The 20892-nt window shown below is 44.2% G+C and overlaps 1 protein-coding gene and 1 long non-coding RNA gene across 4 annotated transcripts in view; one reads left to right on the top strand and one right to left on the bottom strand.

Annotated features, from left to right (window-relative positions):
• Nucleotides 1–20892, bottom strand: part of FARS2 (phenylalanyl-tRNA synthetase 2, mitochondrial) — a 298134-nt gene that overhangs the window by 65472 nt on the left and 211770 nt on the right. For both annotated transcript variants that reach the window (XM_072152519.1, XM_072152520.1), the window contains one exon: nucleotides 14481–14632. In XM_072152519.1, the coding sequence (XP_072008620.1) occupies nucleotides 14481–14632 (152 nt within the window). The remainder of the gene's footprint in view (nucleotides 1–14480; nucleotides 14633–20892) is intronic.
• LOC140133004 (uncharacterized) lies at nucleotides 467–20682 on the top strand. 2 transcript variants are annotated; one of them, XR_011855769.1, is made up of 3 exons: nucleotides 467–515; nucleotides 20001–20167; nucleotides 20494–20682. It is a non-coding gene; the product is annotated as an uncharacterized lncRNA (long non-coding RNA). The 2 variants fall into 2 exon arrangements; XR_011855768.1 differs by having other exon boundaries at nucleotides 478–580.

Here is a 20892-nt window from a genome sequence, read left to right as displayed (position 1 = left end):
TAACTACTGGATACTGGTCAAGCACTGGGGTTACTGGGAGCAGGTATTGTAACTAATGGCTACTGGTGGCAGGCTCTTTATTTTCTAGTTACTGTGTCAGACACTGTTACCACTGGCTCCAGGGGACAGGCCTTGTGACTACTGGATACTGGGGGAATCACTGTAACTGCTGGGAGCACGCTCAGGGACAACTGGTTACTGGGGACAGGTTCTATGTTTAGGGCAGGTTCTGTGGGAAAGCACTGTTACGAATGGCTACTGGGGGCATGCACCGTGATTACTGGCTACTGAGGGCAGGCTCTGTGACTACTGGCTAGTAGGGACAGTCTTTTTGACTATTGGCTAGTAGGGACAGGCTCTGTCTTTACTGGTTACTGGGGGTGTGGTCTGTGATAACTGATCACTAGGGCAGAGTCTATGTTTACTAGCTATTGGAGCCTAAAACTTTTGTGTTGCTAAATCTGCAGAGATAAGTGTCTGAAAGAAGCTGAAACGGAAGCTGAAACGGCAGCCAGGTAGAATAAAAATAATAACAACAATAATAATATGCCTTCTCCATTCAGACATCATCAGATTTACTGTAAGTGCTTGTATTACAAATGAGCTTACAATTCTGCACTGAATACTCAATATTTTGTTCACTGAGCATGGTTCTATTTTACGTACTAAACTGGGTTTTAGATTTAGATTTTTTTTTCTGATAACAGTTCTGGTGCTGTTTATATGCACTGAACTTGGTTCTGGTGTTGTAAATATGTACAAACCAGGTTTATGTACTGGACTTACTGTTAATATTGGGCTTGGTTCTGATGCTGTACTTATGTATAGAACCTGGTTATGAGGCTGTATTTACGTTATAATCTTGGCTCTGGTGCTGTACTTAAAGAGGACCTGTCACCCTAAATAAACCCTCTGTGAGCTATTTACTTAAGTAAGTAGCTCCCTAGCCCCACTGTAAGCTTGGTCCGGTGTTCGGAGAACTATGTAATGTAGTGTTTGCTAGCTTTATCGGTATGTTCCGATAAAGCTGGCGATTTAACACTACCATTACTGGGGAGCAGCTAAGGAGCACCTAGAGGGTTTGTTTAGGGCGACAAATTAACTTGACTCGGATCTTGTAAGTGTTCTACCTTCTGGATCTATGCAGTTAATAGAACATTTATGCATTTATGGCTAGGTAAAGAAATTGGTATATGACTATATATGAGTTAATACATTAAATAAATAATTTAAGGTATAAAAAGTTTGATTTAAATAGTATATTCATATAAAGTGTATTTTAAATATAGGAATTATTGATTATAGTAGGTAGCATTACTTATTGCAATGCATGATGGCACAAACTTCTTAATCCCAAAGTAGAGAGCCTGGGAGTTGAATTTGAATCCGACCCTGGGGACAACCTCTTCATCTGGTACATTGAGCTATTAGACTGTAGACCACTGTATGTTTTGCTATAGATAGTGTAAGGGATTAGCTAGGACTGTGAGTGGTTGATGTGCATATAATGTATAGATGTATGGTAAAAGATGCTTTAAAATAGTTTTTGAAGGATGATTTGTGACAAATCAATTTGGATCAGACCAAATTGTTTTTCTTTTTAAATTTTTGTATTGTGGCTGTAGAGAGAAAAAAGGAGAATCCAACTCCAGCTAACCTGACATGGCAAATGACTAATTTTGAACCCATCACTTAGCCTCCCAAAAACTATTTTTATAAAAGGTACTTAAAATATTATACATTCTCCAAACTGGTACCAAGAACAACAGAATCGTCCTGCAAAAATTACCCCTAAGATGGCTTTATACAAGGAAGTCTAAAAAATATGTTTGTCAAAAATATAAAGTAAAAATAGTATAAAAATATAAGAAAAACTACATACCGTATATACTCGAGTATAAGCCGACACAAGTATAAGCTGAGACCCTTAATTTTACCACCAAAAACTGGGAAAACGATTGACTCGAGTATAAGCCGAGGGTGGGAAATGCATTGGTCACAGCCCCCCCAGTATATAACCAGCAAGCCCCCAGTAGTATATAGTCAGCCAGCTCCCAGTAGTATACAGCCTGCCAGCCCCTAGTAGCATACAGCCACCAGCCCCCTGTAGTATACAGCTAGCCAGCCTGCCCCCATGTAGTATACAACCAGTCTGCCCCCCATGTAGTATACAACCAGTCTGCCCCCCATGTAGTATACAGCCAGACTGCCCCCATGTAGTATACAGCCTGCCAGCCCCCAGTAGTATACAGCCTGCCAGCCCCCAGTAGTATACAGCCTGCCAGCCCCCAGTAGTATACAGCCTGCCAGCCCCCATGTAGTATACAGCCTGCTAGCCCCCATGTAGTATACAGCCTGCCCCTAGTAGTATAAAGCCTGCCCCTAGTAGTATAAAGCATGCCCCTAGTAGTATAAAGCCTGCCCCTAGTAGTAGTATACAGCTGGCCCCCACAGCACTCATGGACGCGGCCATGTTTTCTCCTAGCAGGCGCATCTAGCGGCCGCTGCTGACGTCATAGTATGCGCGGCCAGGAAGAAAACATGGCCGCGTCCATGAGAGAAGGAAGAAGAAAGAAGAGGAGCCGCGGAGAAGAAAGAAGACAGGACGCGCTGACATCGGTGAGCTGCGCTGACATCGGAGGGTGAGTATATAAGTTTATTTTTTTTAAGTGTGTACATTTTTTGTAATAGACTCGTGTATAAGCCGAGGGGATGTTTTTCAGCACATTTTTTGTGCTGAAAAACTTGGCTTATACACAAGTATATACGATAAATGTAATATATACTGAATCAGGTGAATTTCCTCCGATTAAATGGTATAGAATATATAGAATAGCAGCACATTTCAAGCTGTAAATTATCCTCATATAACAAGTTGTAATGTCCCGAGTGACAGTTTATGAACTACAAGTCAGCTAAAAAGACAAAAATAGAGGGGATTGCAGGGGATTCTTAATACATGTATGTTGTAACCAGGGGCGTAACTAGGAGAGGCTGGGACCCATAGCAGATTTCTGCATATTCTATATATATATGGCAGGCACATGTCTGGCGTGCTGGAGAGGAGATCTCCATAGAGAATAGAGCTGCATGGCCGTTCTTACGGCCATAGCTAGAGCAGGCTCAATCTCTTTTGCTTGAAACAGTGAGTACTCGTTGTGCTCACCGTACCGAGCCCAGGCGGTATAGAAGCCTATGGGGTAAGTATATCCGGCAGCAAATTTGCAGTTAGATATAACACGTTCTTGTGAATGTACCCCTATACAGACATGTTTATACAATTACACACATTTATACACTGATATATACACACCTTTATATACACACACATAAAGTTCTACACACGTATACTCACACCCATATACATACAAGTATACACTTATACACACATTTATGCACTCATATACATTTATACACAGAGTATATAGAAACTCATTCAGTATATACCCACATACAGTATACACATTATATACATATACAATACACACACACATATATATATATATATATATATATATATATATATATATACACACACATACACACACATACAGTATACACATACATGCAGGATAAAAACACCATATACACACATGCTGCATATATATACAGAATATACACATATACAGCAAATAAACACACATTCAGTATATACAGCATACATACTTACCATATACAAAAACACACATACATCATATATATATTTAAATGTGCATATATATATATGCTTATATAAATACAGTATTTGCTTCTATGCATTTATACACAGTATATACATATATACACAGTATATGTACAGTGAATACATAGTAGATGCATATATATACATACATAGTGTGAGAAAGTGAGAGGTGTTGTGTGGGAAAACCGCTATCTGTCCTACAGGCAGATGAAATGCTGGTGGTAAAAGCCCTGGGTTTGTCTGCAGTAACCCAAGGGTTAATGCAGACATGATAAGCAGGAATAGTCTGTTTTGTCTGTGTTGGCCTAGCTAACACAGACACATTTGTAATGTCCGTACTGGGCCTGCTTATTATGGAGTAGGGGTAGGCTGGTAGTGGGACTCCTACTCCACCCGGGCTTCGGTCCTGGGCTTTTGTATAGCCCACAGGTGCAGGTCACAGGCCTCGTTAGGGTCTGATTTAGTCTGCAGGCCAGAAGCAGTGGGAGAGGCCCTACCTGGAGAGCTGAAAGCGAGATTGCATTCTCACAGCAAAGGTAACTGAGGGTCTCCTGTCTTGCTGCTGGCCAAGAGCGTGTGCCAGGCAGCCTGGTACCCGGATAGCTAGGGTCTGTCAAGTGTATTAGACAGCGCCTAGCCGGGCAGGAATTACTTTTATAATGTTTTTGCATGTGCCTAAGCCAAGGCTGAATTTGTGTTCTGTTTTGCAAGTGTGAATAAACACTTAAGTTGGACTTTTAAACCTGCGTGTGTCACTGCTTCTTGCACTGCTACCTGTCAACTACCAGAGCAATTCCCCACATATGGTGGATTGGAGCGGGCAAAGTGCAGTGAAGTATACACTAGTGCATGTCCTGGAAGTTGACAGCACTGAAGCTGCAAGCCACAGCCATGGAGGAGTTAATCAAGCAGCTTGTCCAGTCCAACGTGCAGCAGCAAGAGACAAACAGATTGCTGCTCCAGCAGATAACAGCCCTGACCGCTGCTCAGCAAAGGACTGTCCCAGCAATGACGGTGAAGGACGCCAGGAAAGAGGTCCGCAAAGCTATGACCAAGATGACCGCCGAGGATGATGTGGAGGCCTATCTGACAGGCTTTGAGAGGGTGGCCACCCGAGAGAGGTTGCCACAGCAACACTGGGCAGAGGTGTTGGCCCCCTTCCTCGTCGCTGATCCCCAGCAGGCATACTACGACCTGAGCGAGGAGTATGCCCGGGACTACTCCAAGGTAAAGGCAGAGATCTTGGCCCGACTAGGAGTGGATCAGCATCTACGCGCTCAAAGAGTGAATAGCTGGAGATACCAGGAGGCGCTACCACCGAGGGGGCAGATGCACCAACTTGTTCACTTGGTCCGCAAGTGGCTTCAGCCGGAGACATCAACCCCAGCCCAGATGGTCGAGAAGGTTGTTTTGGACCGTTTCCTGAGGGCCTTGCCGGGTGAGATCCAACAATGGGTGGGACACGGGGACCCGTCTGATGCCGATGCGCTGGTGGGGTTGGTGGAGAGGTTTTGTGCCACTCAGGCCCTAACAAAGAAAGCCCCTTATACCAAGACAGGCCTTAAGGCACGGAAGGTCTTGTCACCCACAAATTCCCGGGGCAGGACAACGCCCAATGTCCGGGAAGTACCCCAGGGGAGGAGGAGGGGGGAGGCTCCCACCTGTTGGACCTGCCATGAGCCAGGTCATATTGCAGCCCATTGCCCCAATTCCTCAGAGCCCATGGACTGCAGTTCCGCCAGAAGGGTTTCTCTCTATGCTGCCCCTGTCTACACAGCTACTAGCCCCGACTCTGCTGATGAGCGCCACCTGTGCCGGGTGACTGTGGCAGGGCATCCAGCGTTGGCCCTGCTGGACTCAGGCAGTCGGGTGACCTTGATTAATGGGTCCCTCACAGACCCCAAGGCAGTCACAGGGCGCACAATTGGAGTCCTGTGCATCCATGGGGACGTAAAGGACTACCCTACCACAGTTATTAACTTCCAGACCTCTTGTGGAGAGACACTACATGAGGCAGCGGTTGTCAAGAACTTGCCCCATGACCTTATCTTGGGACGGGACTTCCCCATGTTCTGGACTCTATGGCGGGGAAACCAAGAGTTGGGGGGTTGTTCTCCTGTGTTGTCTGGTCAGATCTCTGAAGCCGAGCCTGATGACCCAGACTCTGGAGTTCCTGCCGTAGGGGTGACCGCCACAGAAGATGGAAGTGTAATGTTTCCCCTAGATGTTATGGCAGGCGAAACTGAGGAGGTAGTGACAGGACCGCAGTTGTCTGGTTTGGAGGTATCCCGTGACAACTTTGGTACTGCCCAACTCCAGGACCCCACTCTGGTCCGCGCCAGAGAAAATGTGGTAGAAATTAATGGCGTACCTCAGCACCCAGGTGCGGATAAGTTGTTCCCTCGTGTGGTGGTAAATCAGGAGTTGTTGTACCGCATTGATAAGGTCCACGGTGAAACCCGGGAGCAGTTAATGGTGCCTCAGCCATATCGTCAGATGGTGTTAGACCTTGCACATAAGCATGTGATGGGAGGGCACCTAGGTACCACAAAAACTCTGGAACGCATCTTGCAGCGTTTTTACTGGCCAGGAGTATATGATAGGGTAAAAAGGTATTGTGAAACTTGCCCTGATTGTCAATTGCATGCTCCCATGGTACACTTTCGAAGTCCGTTGGTACCTCTGCCCATTATTGAGGTACCCTTTGAAAGGGTCGCCATGGATTTGGTCGGTCCTTTAGTTAAATCTGCTCGGGGGCATCAGCATATCCTGGTAGTCATGGACTATGCTACCCGATATCCTGAGGCCATCCCACTGCGGCACACCTCTGCGAAACTAATTGCTAAAGAGTTGTTTGCCATGTTCTGTCGGGTGGGACTTCCCAAGGAGATCCTCACAGATCAGGGGACTCCTTTTATGTCAAAAGTCACCAAGGAGCTATGTCGGCTCTTTAATATTAAACAGTTACGCACCTCTGTGTACCATCCTCAGACGGATGGATTGGTAGAACGGTTCAACAAAACTTTAAAGAGTATGCTAAAAAAAAGTGGTAAACAAGGATGGGAAGGACTGGGATGTACTATTGCCATATTTAATGTTCGCCATCCGAGAGGTCCCACAAGCCTCTACTGGGTTCTCACCGTTTGAGTTAGTGTATGGCAGACATCCCAGGGGTCTCCTGGACATAGCCAAGGAGACATGGGAACAAGAGCCCACCCCCCACAAAAGTGTGATAGACCATATCGCAGATATGCAGGACAGGGTGGCAGCCGTCATGCCCATTGTCAAAGAGCATATGGAGGAGGCACAAAGAACTCAAAGCCGGGTTTATAACAGGTCAGCAAAAGTAAGGAGCTTTAGTCCCGGTGATCGTGTGTTGGTGCTAGTCCCCACTGTAGAAAGTAAGTTTCTCGCTAAATGGCAAGGACCGTATGAGGTTATAGAGAAAATAGGAGAGGTGAACTACAGGATACGTCAGCCCGGACGGAGAAAACCCGAGCAGACTTATCATGTAAATCTGTTGAAGGCCTGGAAAGACAGAGAGAGTCTGCATACAGAGATGGTCCTGGCCAGTCCACCTCCTGCGCTACCCTCACAGGCTGCAGATAAGCCTGTGCCGGAGGCAGAAGTGCGAATAGCCGATACCCTTACCAAAGAGCAACAGCGAGAGGCTCGAGAGTTTGTAGCAAGAAATACAGATGTGTTCTCAGAGTTGCCAGGCTACACATCTGTAATTAAACATGACATTGTCACTGAGCCAGGGGCAAGGGTAAGATTAAGGCCGTACCGAGTCCCCGAAGCTCGTAGACAAGCCATATCAGAAGAAGTTCAGAAGATGCTGAAGCTAGGGGTTATTGAGGAGTCCAAAAGTGAGTGGGCCAGTCCAATTGTTCTAATTCCCAAACCGGATGGGACGTTGCGATTTTGCAACGATTTTAGAAAATTGAATGAGGTGTCTAAGTTTGATGCCTATCCCATGCCCCGGGTGGACGAGCTTATTGAGAGACTAGGGGGTGCTCGGTACTTCACCACCCTGGATCTAACTAAAGGATATTGGCAGGTACCCCTGACAGATAGGGCTAAAGAAAAGACAGCCTTTATCACCCCTGAGGGCCTTTTTCACTATGTTGTATTACCGTTTGGGCTTCATGGGGCCCCCGCTACCTTTCAACGGTTAATGGACATAGTGTTAAAGCCACATAGGAGATACGCCTCCGCCTATCTAGATGACATTATCATCTACAGCCAAGACTGGGCGAGTCACTTGGCCAAGGTACAGGCCGTAGTGAACTCTCTAAGGGCAGCGGGCCTGACTGCAAACCCCAAGAAGTGTGCGCTGGGAATGGAGGAGACACACTATTTGGGGTATGTGATCGGTCGAGGTATAATTAAACCTCAGGTCAACAAGATTGACGCTATACAGGGTTGGCCTCAACCAGTGAGCACAAAGCAAGTCAGGGCATTCCTGGGCATTGTAGGGTACTACAGACGGTTTATACCAAACTTTGCCACCATGTCCGCTCCCCTGACAGACCTGCTGAAGGGTAAAAGGCCTGTCATGGTGCGGTGGAATGAACAAGCAGAAGGTGCTTTTCAGGCCTTGAAGTCTGCGTTGTGTGGATCTCCCGTCCTCATTGCGCCAGACTTCAAGAGAGAGTTTATTGTGCAGACGGATGCGTCAGATGTAGGACTGGGAGCTGTCCTGTCTCAGGAGGTGAATGGCGAGGAACACCCCATTACTTACCTGAGCAGGAAGCTCACGCCAGCTGAAAAAAATTACAGTATCGTAGAGAAGGAATGTCTGGCGATAAAGTGGGCATTAGAGTCCCTACGGTACTACTTGCTGGGACGACGGTTCCGTCTCATAACTGACCACTCTCCTCTCACGTGGATGAGTAGAACTAAGGAGAAGAATGCCAGGGTCACTAGGTGGTTCTTGTCCCTCCAAAATTTCAGTTTCATGGTGGAGCACAGAGCCGGGAAGCTACAGGGCAATGCGGATGCCTTGTCCCGAACGCATTGCTTAATGTCAGGAGTTCGCCCCGGTGGGTCTGAACTGAGGGGGAGGGTATGTGAGAAAGTGAGAGGTGTTGTGTGGGAAAACCGCTATCTGTCCTACAGGCAGATGAAATGCTGGTGGTAAAAGCCCTGGGTTTGTCTGCAGTAACCCAAGGGTTAATGCAGACATGATAAGCAGGAATAGTCTGTTTTGTCTGTGTTGGCCTAGCTAACACAGACACATTTGTAATGTCCGTACTGGGCCTGCTTATTATGGAGTAGGGGTAGGCTGGTAGTGGGACTCCTACTCCACCCGGGCTTCGGTCCTGGGCTTTTGTATAGCCCACAGGTGCAGGTCACAGGCCTCGTTAGGGTCTGATTTAGTCTGCAGGCCAGAAGCAGTGGGAGAGGCCCTACCTGGAGAGCTGAAAGCGAGATTGCATTCTCACAGCAAAGGTAACTGAGGGTCTCCTGTCTTGCTGCTGGCCAAGAGCGTGTGCCAGGCAGCCTGGTACCCGGATAGCTAGGGTCTGTCAAGTGTATTAGACAGCGCCTAGCCGGGCAGGAATTACTTTTATAATGTTTTTGCATGTGCCTAAGCCAAGGCTGAATTTGTGTTCTGTTTTGCAAGTGTGAATAAACACTTAAGTTGGACTTTTAAACCTGCGTGTGTCACTGCTTCTTGCACTGCTACCTGTCAACTACCAGAGCAATTCCCCACAATAGTATTAAAACATATACACAGTATTAACACATATACACAGTATATATAATATATACACACGTGGAGGGGGGAGTGCGAGCGGGGGAGGGGGACGAGTGCGATTTTAGGCGGAGTGTACACAGTGCTTCCCTGAGTGAGCGGGTCAGAGAGGTAGCGGACGGGTCATTGAGATGAGCGGGCGGGTCAGGGAGATGAGCGGGTAGACGATCCAGGAAAGAGTTGGGCGGAACAGGAGAGATGTGGGCGGTGGCTGGGACACAGAGGGAGGCCCCTGAACCTCACAGGCCCCATAGCAACTGCTACGGCTGTAGATACGCCACTGGTTGTAACTGTTTAACCATTTGTGACTGTTACACACTTTCAGAATATTCCCCTAATCTCATTGAGGGAATAAGACCGAATTCATTGCTTATACAGGCAGTCCCCGGGTTCCGTACAAGATAGGTCCTGTAGGTTCTTAAATTGAATTTGTATGCAAGTCGGAACTCTATATTTTATAATTGTAGCTTCAACCAAACTTTTTTTGGTTTCTGTGACAATTGTATTCTAAAAATGTTGGATTGATATAAGAACCAGGATTAGCAATAAAGCTTTGATATTAGCAATAAAAATTTGATAACTGTTATAGCTGATTATTGTAGCCTAGGGCTAAAGTACAGTAAATTACCAAATACCAGGGGTCCTTTTGTAACTAGGGGTCGTCTGTAAGTCAGGTGTTCTTAAGGAGGGGACCGCTTGTATATGGAAACCATTTATAGCTGTCTATATATAAACAAAAAAAAACATCTTGTGCCAGAAGTCTAAAGTAGATACTGAACACAACAGCTTTTTGCTGTTTACAAAATTCCATTGCTTAGCTGGAATCAGATGTTTATATTCCAGCCTGCTGCTACTGTCATCACCTATGATTTAAAATGACATATCTAAGCTACACCTCTGGGGTTTCTGAATAGGGGATGTCAGCATTATCAGTGATACTACCTGGGAGCGGTAGAATAACATGAACATACTGTCACTAGATGAAGCAGCAGAGATTTCATCTCAGGGTTCCCTGCAGCAGCTGATTTTATACATGGCACTTGTAGCATTCATGCCAGTGTCCTCGACTGTAACAAAAGTCTTTCAAAATCACTACTGTCTGGAGGTGAGCGAACGCCTCATGCCAGTCATAGAATAAATCAATTATGCAAGCTGATTATTTCATGCTGATGGCGAAATTTAACCTATTCAGAAGCAGATAGTATTGTCTATAAACCTTAACTTTCCTTAGACTATATATAATCCTATATATGTCAAATACTGGTCATTTTAATCCCTAGTCTCCAAAGCCAGTTTTCACATTCATGACCAGGCCCTATTTTCAGAATTTGATGTGTCACTATAAGCAAACAAGAAAGACCAAGAGAAGGCCAAAAAATATATACAAATCTTTATTAATTATTGACACCACATTATGGCTACTTGATCCTCCTCCTATTCCTATTGGGATCTTCTCTTTTAAAGTCTTCACCTTCACGGACCCCCCATGTGGGCTGAAAATACATCTAGGGATACATCGGGATAATAAAGTATACAAGCAAGACAAAAAACAAAAAAGAAACGAAAAACAACAGAATTTGAAAGATATTTTGACTCCCTTCTGAATGCAACACATCAAGCATGCCGTATTGATAAAAATTGCAGCTTGACCACAATATAGGTGACTAACCAATCCTCTAGGACTTGACTGATAACCAATATCGTAGAAATGGAATGAACACCCCTTTGAAATCTTATTCTCTCAAGTAAATTACCCCTTGACATTGCCGCTTTGGGGGACTTTTGAGTTGACTACTGGGATTTTAGGGTTAACTTGGATGGTACAATTATGGATGAATATTTATGTGTCTTATACATTTACATTTATGCTAATAATTTGCAAATGTTGATTATGAAAAAAAAAATTTTGACCCCAGATAACATGCTTACTTTTAATTTCCCTCCCCAGGGTGGTAACAAAAACCTACTCACTGGTTGTCTAGGTTTTTTGCAAACTACAATATCTCTATGTGTTGCCAAGAGGCACCAAATTAAGTTCATTTACCGTCAAAATACTATCTCTTTCTGCTGTATAGTGTTTTACTTTTAAGTTCGGCACCTTGTGGGGATTATATTGATTTATAGATAAATATCCCTAGGGTATATATATAATTTCTTTTGCTATTCTTTTAAACCTACTGAGAAATTATCGCATAAGGAATGAGGGTTATCGGTACTGAGATGAAATATGAAATATACCTGCCCGCATGCGCCATCTCGCCGGCTTACAAGTCCCGCGCGACTTGCTATCAGTCTTGTCACCTCGCCGGCTCACAAGTCACGCGCGAATTGATACCAGTCACATGGCTAGTCACATGATAATGTATAATCCTCGCGAGACTTTTGCTAGCCTGGCCGCTCTTGCGATACCACGCTGGCCTGGTTAATACTATACAGGTGTAACATCAATATGAGGTATGTTATTGGCCACAATTCCACCCTGGGGAGAGTTACATATGTATATATGGCGGACGGAAGTCCGTTAACACAATAGGGACCCCTGAGGAAGTCGCACCCAGCGACGAAACGCGTGGGGTATTTTCGACCACATTGCTCTTTGCACACGCTCTGTTCATCTTAATCATTATGGATGGGTAACTATGTACCGCTGATCATTCATTTCTCACTACAGAGTGTGCCTTTTGTTCCTGTAGCACCATATGTATACTGTCAAAGGTGAACTGCATATACTTATTTCAAACATCTTTATGCACGATTTAAAGTTCCCATCTACTTATTATTTTGACAGGAACAATGAGACAACACATCTACTGTTTATTGGGGTGATGTGATTTGTATTGGTCTATTGTGATCTCAATACATGGGTCAAGGTTATATGTACGTATGTACTTTTTAGGTGTTTGTTATGTGGTGTCAATAATTAATAAAGATTTGTATATATTTTTTGGCTTATACACACTTCTCTTGGTCTCTCTTGTTTGGTAAATTTGTCACTATAGTGTGTTGGCTGTTTTTTGGTACCTTTATACCACTCTTTAGCTGTGCAGGTTTGTTCTATATGATAGTGTCACTATAAGCAGTTATAACTTTGGAACGCTTTAACACATCCTGGTGATTTGTAGAATGTTTATTCATGACAGATAGTACTTCAAATTAATAGAAAGATTTGGATTATATATTTTGCATTTAGTTATGAAAAAAACTTTTTTGTAATGTACACATATGGGGGGTTCATATTTTGGGATATACCCTATATACTCGCGTAGAAGCCAATTTTTTCAACACAAAAAATGTGCTGAAAAACCTCACCTCGGCTAATACACAAGTCAATTAAAAAAATAAACTTACATACTCACCCTCTGGTGCCCGGATGCTCGGCGCGGCTCCTCTTCTGTATGCTGTATTAGCCGGCAGAGACGCATCCATGTGATCTGCTGGCCGGTGCATCGGCTGTTACAGCAAGGAGAAGAAAGAAGAGGAGCTGCAGGGATCAGAGCATCCCTGCAGCCGGGCAGCAGGACCGCCCGAAAGTGAGTATGCAAGATTTTTTTTTTTTATGTGCTTGGCAAACTGCAAGCTGACTGGCTGTATACGACATGGGGCTGGCTGACTGTATACTACATGGGGGCTGGCTGGTTATACACTACATGGGGGCTGGCTGTAAACTACATGGGGGCTGGCTGGCTGTATTCTACAGGGGGCGGCTGTAAACTATATGGGGGCTGGGTGGCTGTATGCTACATGGGGCTGGTTGTATACTATTGGGGCTGGCTGTATACTATTGGGGGTGGGCTGGCTATAAACTACATGGGGCGGGATGGCTATATACTACATGGGGCTGGGTGGCTATATACTACTGGGGGCTGGCTATATACTACTGGGGGCTGGCTATATACTGGGAGGCTGTGACCAATGTACTTCCCACCCTCGGCTTATACTCGAGTCAATAGGTTTTCTCAGTTTTTGTTGATAAAATTAGGGGTCTCGGCTTATACTCGAGCATATACAGTAATTTTATGAGGCGTCTATTGCTGGTTGATGATATTAACTCTTTGTTGGTGGAGGAAATTCACTGTACTACAAAACTAATATGTTATCTTTATTCTATAGGTCACTATGATACCTCATTTATCTATATATACTTTTTATTTTGCCCAATTTTACTGAATACAAACTAATTTAGAGAAAATCTCATTTGTTTTAGGATTATCATCTTTTCTGTTATTTTTCTATATTTCGGTTCCTTGTTGAGGGATTATTTTTTTGCAAGAAGAGTTGATCTTTTTAGTGGTCTCATTTTGGGGCACATAACTAATTTTGATAACTTTTTAGAACATTTTTTTGTGAAGGGATTTCATTACATTTTTTTTTCTTTTGCCCACTTTTCAGGCTTTTCCCAGGCATACCCGGGGCACACCGGGGTTCTGGTCCAGGACGGGTAGTATTCCCCTAATTGGCAAGACGTGGGTTAACACACATCATGTGTTACGTTGGTAATATACAGCCGACACCCCAAATTGACGAAATAGTACCTATGTACTATTACGTCAATTTGCGGGAAGGGTTTAAGTTTTAAAACTTATTAAAAATTCAAGATATTTTGAAATTATAGACCGTTTCATTTTAAAGGGATTAATCAGACAAGAAAACTGAAGCAAACCTATCAGAAAACTGATAACCTATATTTAGGACAGACTAAATCTCCTCTACTCCTTGTATTGAAAGGGGCACTTCAGTGACCATCATTTCCAATTCACAAGCAGGTGATTTCACTTTTATCAGTCATATGATCAGTCTTCAGCTCCATCTCAGTTTCTAAACAACGTATGGTGCTGTGTTAAACAATTATTGAGGAGGCCACCTATACATTGGGAGTTCAACACAGAGATCAGTCCTCAAATCATCAGTCTATATATCCAATAGCTAAATAGGTTTGCTTTATTTTTAAATTGAGCAAGTCTTTAAACTTATAAAATTGTAAGACAAAGAGAAAAATAGAAAAAGACTAGTTCAAAAGCTCAAAACTCAAGAACTTACTTTGGATGTGTAAACTGGTCAATTAAAGTCACTTCTTCAACAATATCTCCTGCAACGTTACGGACCAGGTCATAAAAATCGTTCTCCAGGTATCCATCACTGGGCAGCCAAAAGGAAATGTCATTGCTTAAATAGGGAAACTTGCTAAACGGCTGAAATCAAATAAAAAGAAAGGTATAACTTTGTATCAATGACAGCAGTAAAACAGCATTTCAATAGCATGTATATAGCACAATTTCTCTTATATTACAGAAATTGACTTTCTTTACTTCAGGTTGACTGACATTATTTTTATTTTACTTTTGTTTTTATATAAAAGCATTGGCCAACTATTGTTTTTGTTGAATCAGTCAATTTAATGCACTAAGAAAAGGCTATTGAACAGAGGGAGGTAAATCTATATAGAATAGTAACTGTTTACTGGCAGTAAAAAAAAAGAAATGAAATGTTTCCAATTGTTTATTGTGATTCTAATTCCAGACAGCTTATGATTCACAGGTGACAAGCTTTTATTTTAGGGTTGGTGCAAATATTTAGACGTCCAGTGGTTCTGCCAATCCAGAGGTTGTCCATCCTTGCCAGGCTTAAAGCATTTTGTTTGTTATATGTTGTGTTCTGGTGAACATAAATATTCAATTTACAATTCACTGATCTGTTATGTTCTGTCAGTATGACATAGTTGTACTAGAATTTTGTTAAAAGAAAAATTGACACATAAAAATTAATAACTTAAAGATAAAATGACATTTTCTATGTTGTTTATATGGTGGCTAATAAGATAAAAAAAATTGTTGTACAGTTAATACAATGTTTTCAATGTTTTTAAAATCCCTGAAGATAGGCTAAAATAAGAAATCATAATTGCCTGTCCAGTTTTTGTTTTGTCCATCAGGGTATCCCAAATATTCCTCACTTCCCCCTAGCCTTATCTTGAATAACTAATGAAATCTCTGGAAGGCCCCACTTCAAAGAATGATGAGGTCTTGGCGACTCCAGGATGTCCTTAGAGCTCCCTCGATTTTTAGACAAAGGATAACAATTTGGTCTCCTTGGACACAAAGGAGCTACCGGATAGGCTTCTAACCCGATATAATACTGTTATGGACCAGGTTTATAACAAATGAGAGCTAGTGGCAGTCTACAATACTGGTTGTGAGCCAGTGTTGTGCCATAGTGGAAGTAACTCCTCCTGCTCCTCCTAGAACCCATAAGTTCAGGGAGTGTCTAAAAAAAACTATACTTAATTCACTTTGCACACCCTTCAGGTGTCCGGAAACGTCACAAACCCACAAGAGATCCTGTGCTAGCTCTCCCAGTCTCTCTTTACATGTATATTCCTTGTGAAGGCTGCAGCCAATGAGGCCACACATAAAGTGTATTACTGGTTTCATGAACAGAGGGTGCAAGTCAGCAATGTTTCCTAGTGAGGATGTGCAAGCAAATATGCATTTTATAATTTTCTATGGGGATTTAAAAGAAAATTTCATACCTTTCAAATGGATTGTCTAACTGATCAAAATACATTTTTAGGCAGAGTAAAGTATCCAGTTCTGATTCCCAGCATTTCATTAATTTCAAACAGTTCTAATGGAAGTTACACAGGTAAGTAACCAAAATCCCCATGCGGAGAACACATTAACAGATATGGTTACAAAATCAGAGAATACATTTCCAAGACACTCAAAAGTGAAGATATTAGTTTAGAAGCACAGAGGTGCAGACTAAATCAGTGCATTGACAACATTCTGTGAAAATATGCAAATAAGTTTTCCAGGATGGGATAAGGAAAACCATGTTTCTTCAGCTAGTTTGTAACGCATTTCCCTTGTCATCAAGCATGACCTTCAGGAAGCCTTATGACATGAGGTGGTTAAGAAGAGAGAAAGCTTTGAAAACTGAGAGGTCAATCAACGTTTGCCTTGTGGTAAAACATACGTACTGAATTTCTAATTATAGATGTTTGGGGAAGCCTAGTAGTTGTATGTTGAACCTCACTTGTAATGGCCAGGAGAAGGGGTTATTCCTTAATTTGCCCAGGCAGTCAGCTGTGGTACTTTAGAGAGAGAGCCTGGCCAGTTCCCTTCTGTAGCCATAGGCAGGATTCTAACTTACTGAGGTATAGTTCCAACCCCAGCTTTAACCCTTTCCCAATGCGCACCATACTATGATTTGTAAACGTGACGGAATTTAATGGCGCTATATAGATAAAGATTAGTATTATTATTATGCTGGCCAGGTGTATGGAGAGGTGTATGGAGAAAACCCATGGTTGGTGCTGGTACCCATCGTAGGTGTTAACCCATCATATGCCCCCGGCAAAGTTCCCGGAGGCTTTTAAGTCCTGGCAGTGTGTGGGCCGCCCCCTTTGATTCGATGATTGCCACCCCATGAGGACATTGGGTGGTGGTGATAGGCTGATTTGACAGAGTCTATGCTAGGCAGACACTTAAAAATGCCATAAATTGCAGTATATGGTAGTGCTCAGACCCCCCAAAGGTTAAAGTACCCACGGTTGTTTAAAAAAATTAAAACATTTTTAAAAAACTTCCAAATTCAAATAATCCCCCTTTCCCTAGAACACATATGAAAATAAAAACAAGTAAATGATAAACATGTTAGGTATCCCCATAGTGCTTAAATGTCTGAACAACCGCCACTTTTTTCCATTTTGCAATAAAAAGTGATCAAAATGTTGTGTAGTACAATGTCAGCAATGAAAACGTCATCTAATCCCAAAAAAAGGAGACCATACAAAGGTCTGTAATAAAAAGGTGTCATTTGGAACGAAATGTAAAAGACATAAATACAGAGCCCACAAGAAAATAGCACAAATCTTTTCCAATTTCACCATATTTGGAATTTTATTCTCGCTTCTCGGTACATGACTTGGAATATTATATACTGACACTAGGAAGAATTTGTTACACAGAAAACAAGCCTCATACAACTCTGTACATGGAAGAAATCTAAAAATATGGATTTTTGAAGGTGGGGAGCAAAAAAGAAGAAACACAAAAATGAAAAAGGGCTAAGTAATTAAAGGTGAAGAATCTTGCACTTAAACAGGGGCGTCGCTAGGTCAAAAGATCTGGGGCCCTTGCCCAGGATATTTTGACCAGAGTCCCGGATCAGCAGGACATTTGTCCCGCTGCTCAGGCATTCCTCCCTCATCATGATCGGTGTCCTCAGGACATAGATTGTGATAAGAAAGTGCACAAAGCTATCTCCTGCAGGACCTACAGACCCCAGGAGGATATTACTACGCAGAGATTGCAGGGCTTGTGATGATGTCATGATCACATGACCTGCAGGGGTAAGCAGTGCACAGAGCGGCATATGTGAGGTCAAAAGGAGACCATAAGGGGAACCATGTGGGGGCACATTACTGGGGCATTACTTGGGGGGCTGTGTGGAGCACATTACTGGGGGACATTTCAGGGGGATCTGTGTGGGTGACATTACTGAGGGACATTACAAGGGGCTATGTGAGCACATTACTGGAGGACATTACAGGGGGGCTGTGTGGGCACATTACCTGGGGACATTACAAGGGGATCTGTGTGGGGCACATTAATGTAAGGCTGCATGGGGGACATTACTGAGGGTCTGTGTGGGCACATTACTGGGGGACATTACAAGGGGATCTGTGTGGGGCACATTACCGTGGGACATTTCAGGGGGGCTATGTGGGGGACATTACAGGGGGATCTGTGTGGGGCACATTACTGGGGGAGATTACTGTAAGGCTGTGTGGGGGACATTACTGGGGGTCTGTGTGGGGGACATTACTGAGGGTCTGTGTGGGCACATTACTGGGGGACATTACAGGGGGGCTATGTGGGGGACATTACAGGGGGATCTGTGCGGGGCACATTACTGGGGAAGATTACAGGGGGCTGTGTGGGACATTACAGGGGGATCTGTGTAGGGGACATTACTGAGGGACATTACAGGGGGATCTGTGTGGGTGACATTACTGAGGGACATTACAAGGGGCTATGTGAGCACATTACTAGGGAACATTAAAGGGGGGCTGTGTGGGTAACATTACTGAGGGATCTGTGTGGGGCACATTACCGGGGACATTTCAGGGGGGCTATGTGGGGGACATTACAGGGGGATCTGTGCGGGGCACATTACTGGGGAAGATTACAGGGGGCTGTGTGGGACATTACAGGGGGATCTGTGTAGGGGACATTACTGAGGGACATTACAGGGGGATCTGTGTGGGTGACATTACTGAGGGACATTACAAGGGGCTATGTGAGCACATTACTAGGGAACATTAAAGGGGGGCTGTGTGGGTAACATTACTGAGGGACATTGCAGGGAGGCTGTGTGGGCACATTACCTGGGGACATTACAAGGGGATCTGTGTGGGGCGGCTTACTGGGGGCATGTGTGGGGGACATTAGTGAGGGGCTGTGTGGGCACATTACTAGGGGACATTACAAGGGGATCTGTGTGGGGCACATTACTTGGGGACATTACAAGGGGATCTGTGTGGGGCACATTACTTGGGGACCTTTCTGGGAGCCTGTGTGGGGGACATTACTGGCAGGCTGTGTGGGGGACATTACTGGGGGGGTTGTGTGGGGACATTACTGGGGGGTTGTGTGGGGACATTACTGGGGGGTTGTGTGGGGACATTACTGGGGGGTTGTGTGGGGACATTACAGGGGGATCTGTGTGGGGGACATTACAAGGGGGCTGTGCAGGGCACATTAGTACTGGACATTACAGGGGGATCTGTGAGGGGCACATTACTGGGGGACATTACAGGGGGACCTTTGTGGGGAACATTACTGAGGGACATTACAGGGGGACCTGTGTGGGGGACATTACTGAGGGACATTACAGGGGGCTGTGTGGGGGACATTACTGAGGGACATTACAGGGGGACATGTGTGGGGGACATTACTGGGGGGTTGTGTAAGGCACATTACTACGGGACATTACAGGGGGATCTGTGAGGGGCACATTACAGGGGGACCTGTGTAGGGAACATTACTGAGGGACATTACAGGGGGACCTGTGTGGGGGACATTACTGAGGGACATTACAGGGGGCTGTGTGGGGCATCAACAGGGGGCTGTGTGGAGGACATTACTGGGGGGATGCGTGGGGGACATTACTGGGGGGATGTGTGGGGGACATTACTGGGGGGATGTGTGGGGGACATTACTGGGGGGATGTGTGGGGGACATTACTAGGGGGAATGTGTGGAGGACTTCACTGGGGGATGTGTGGGACATTACTGGGGGGCTGTGTGGAGGGCATTAATGGGGGCTGCGTGGGGGGAATAACACTGTCAGGGTGCGTTCAGAAGTTGCAGTTACAGCTGCATCTCAATTAGTTTTGAAATAGTTTTAGGTGCAATTTAACAGGTGAAAGAAATGAAGTAAGCGGGTGAAATTGAGTTTGAAGGGGAAACCTGCTCCACAAATGTCATTTACCTGTTAAAATTATAAAACTGCAGTTAAAATCACCTCAAAACTGATTGTGATTCATTTGTTACAGCAACATGTGAACACACCATCAGAGAACCAAGATTTCGGGACAATGAAGAACATAAGATGTCTGTGCAGTGAACTCTACAGGAAGGAAACGTGGCTGAAAAGGAGGCATGGTGATGCCGGGCCTAACAGTGAAGTGGACACGTCAAGTGCAGTCACTGGATGTAACAAGTAGGGATTTCTCCTGTGTGTCTGTAGCTATATATACCCTCAGTAAAGTGGTTATTGGCACAAGCAAATGTGAGTTATGGTTATGTACAGGAGTGGGCATTACTGAAATTGTAATACACATGTATTGGGGCCAATGCCCCGGACCTTTTACCACCCTAGCAACGCCCCTGCACTTACAAGCCATTCATCTTAGTGATGCATGCCACCATGGCTCCAACATGGAAATGTTCTGAGTCTGTTGTTACTGCGGTTATGCAAGTTGTACAATACAGGAGATGTAAGTTTTCCTAATCATCATTTCACATATGAGTTTCTGGATTTTGCAGCTAACATCATGTGCCTCCTCTTTACCATCAGCCAGGAGCCATTACACACACCTCTAGTGTCTCATGGAGAACCTTGTTACCACGCAAGCACCTTCTTCCGGCTTCACTCTGCCGGCCATAATTGGTGTGGAATCCATGGCTAGGCCCAACCAGCCAGCATCCTGAACTACTATCCGTTTGAAAAATGTTTTTATTGAAGCACAGAAATAAAAAATCAGTTACAGCATATATGTCTTGTGCCTCTTTTTTACATAGAAGACATAAAATGGTACAATGCTAAATATACTGAGTCTCCTTTTGTCTGCATCTTCCATGCTGCTAAAGCGCAGTACCCAGAAAACTACGGTTACAGCGATACTGCCATATACCATTAATTACTTGCAATAAAAGGAAGGTATA

The sequence above is a fragment of the Engystomops pustulosus genome, chromosome 5 (assembly GCF_040894005.1).
Source record: "Engystomops pustulosus chromosome 5, aEngPut4.maternal, whole genome shotgun sequence".
In the NCBI taxonomy this organism is placed as follows: Eukaryota; Metazoa; Chordata; class Amphibia; order Anura; family Leptodactylidae; genus Engystomops; species Engystomops pustulosus.
This window is presented reverse-complemented; position numbering and strand designations above follow the sequence as displayed.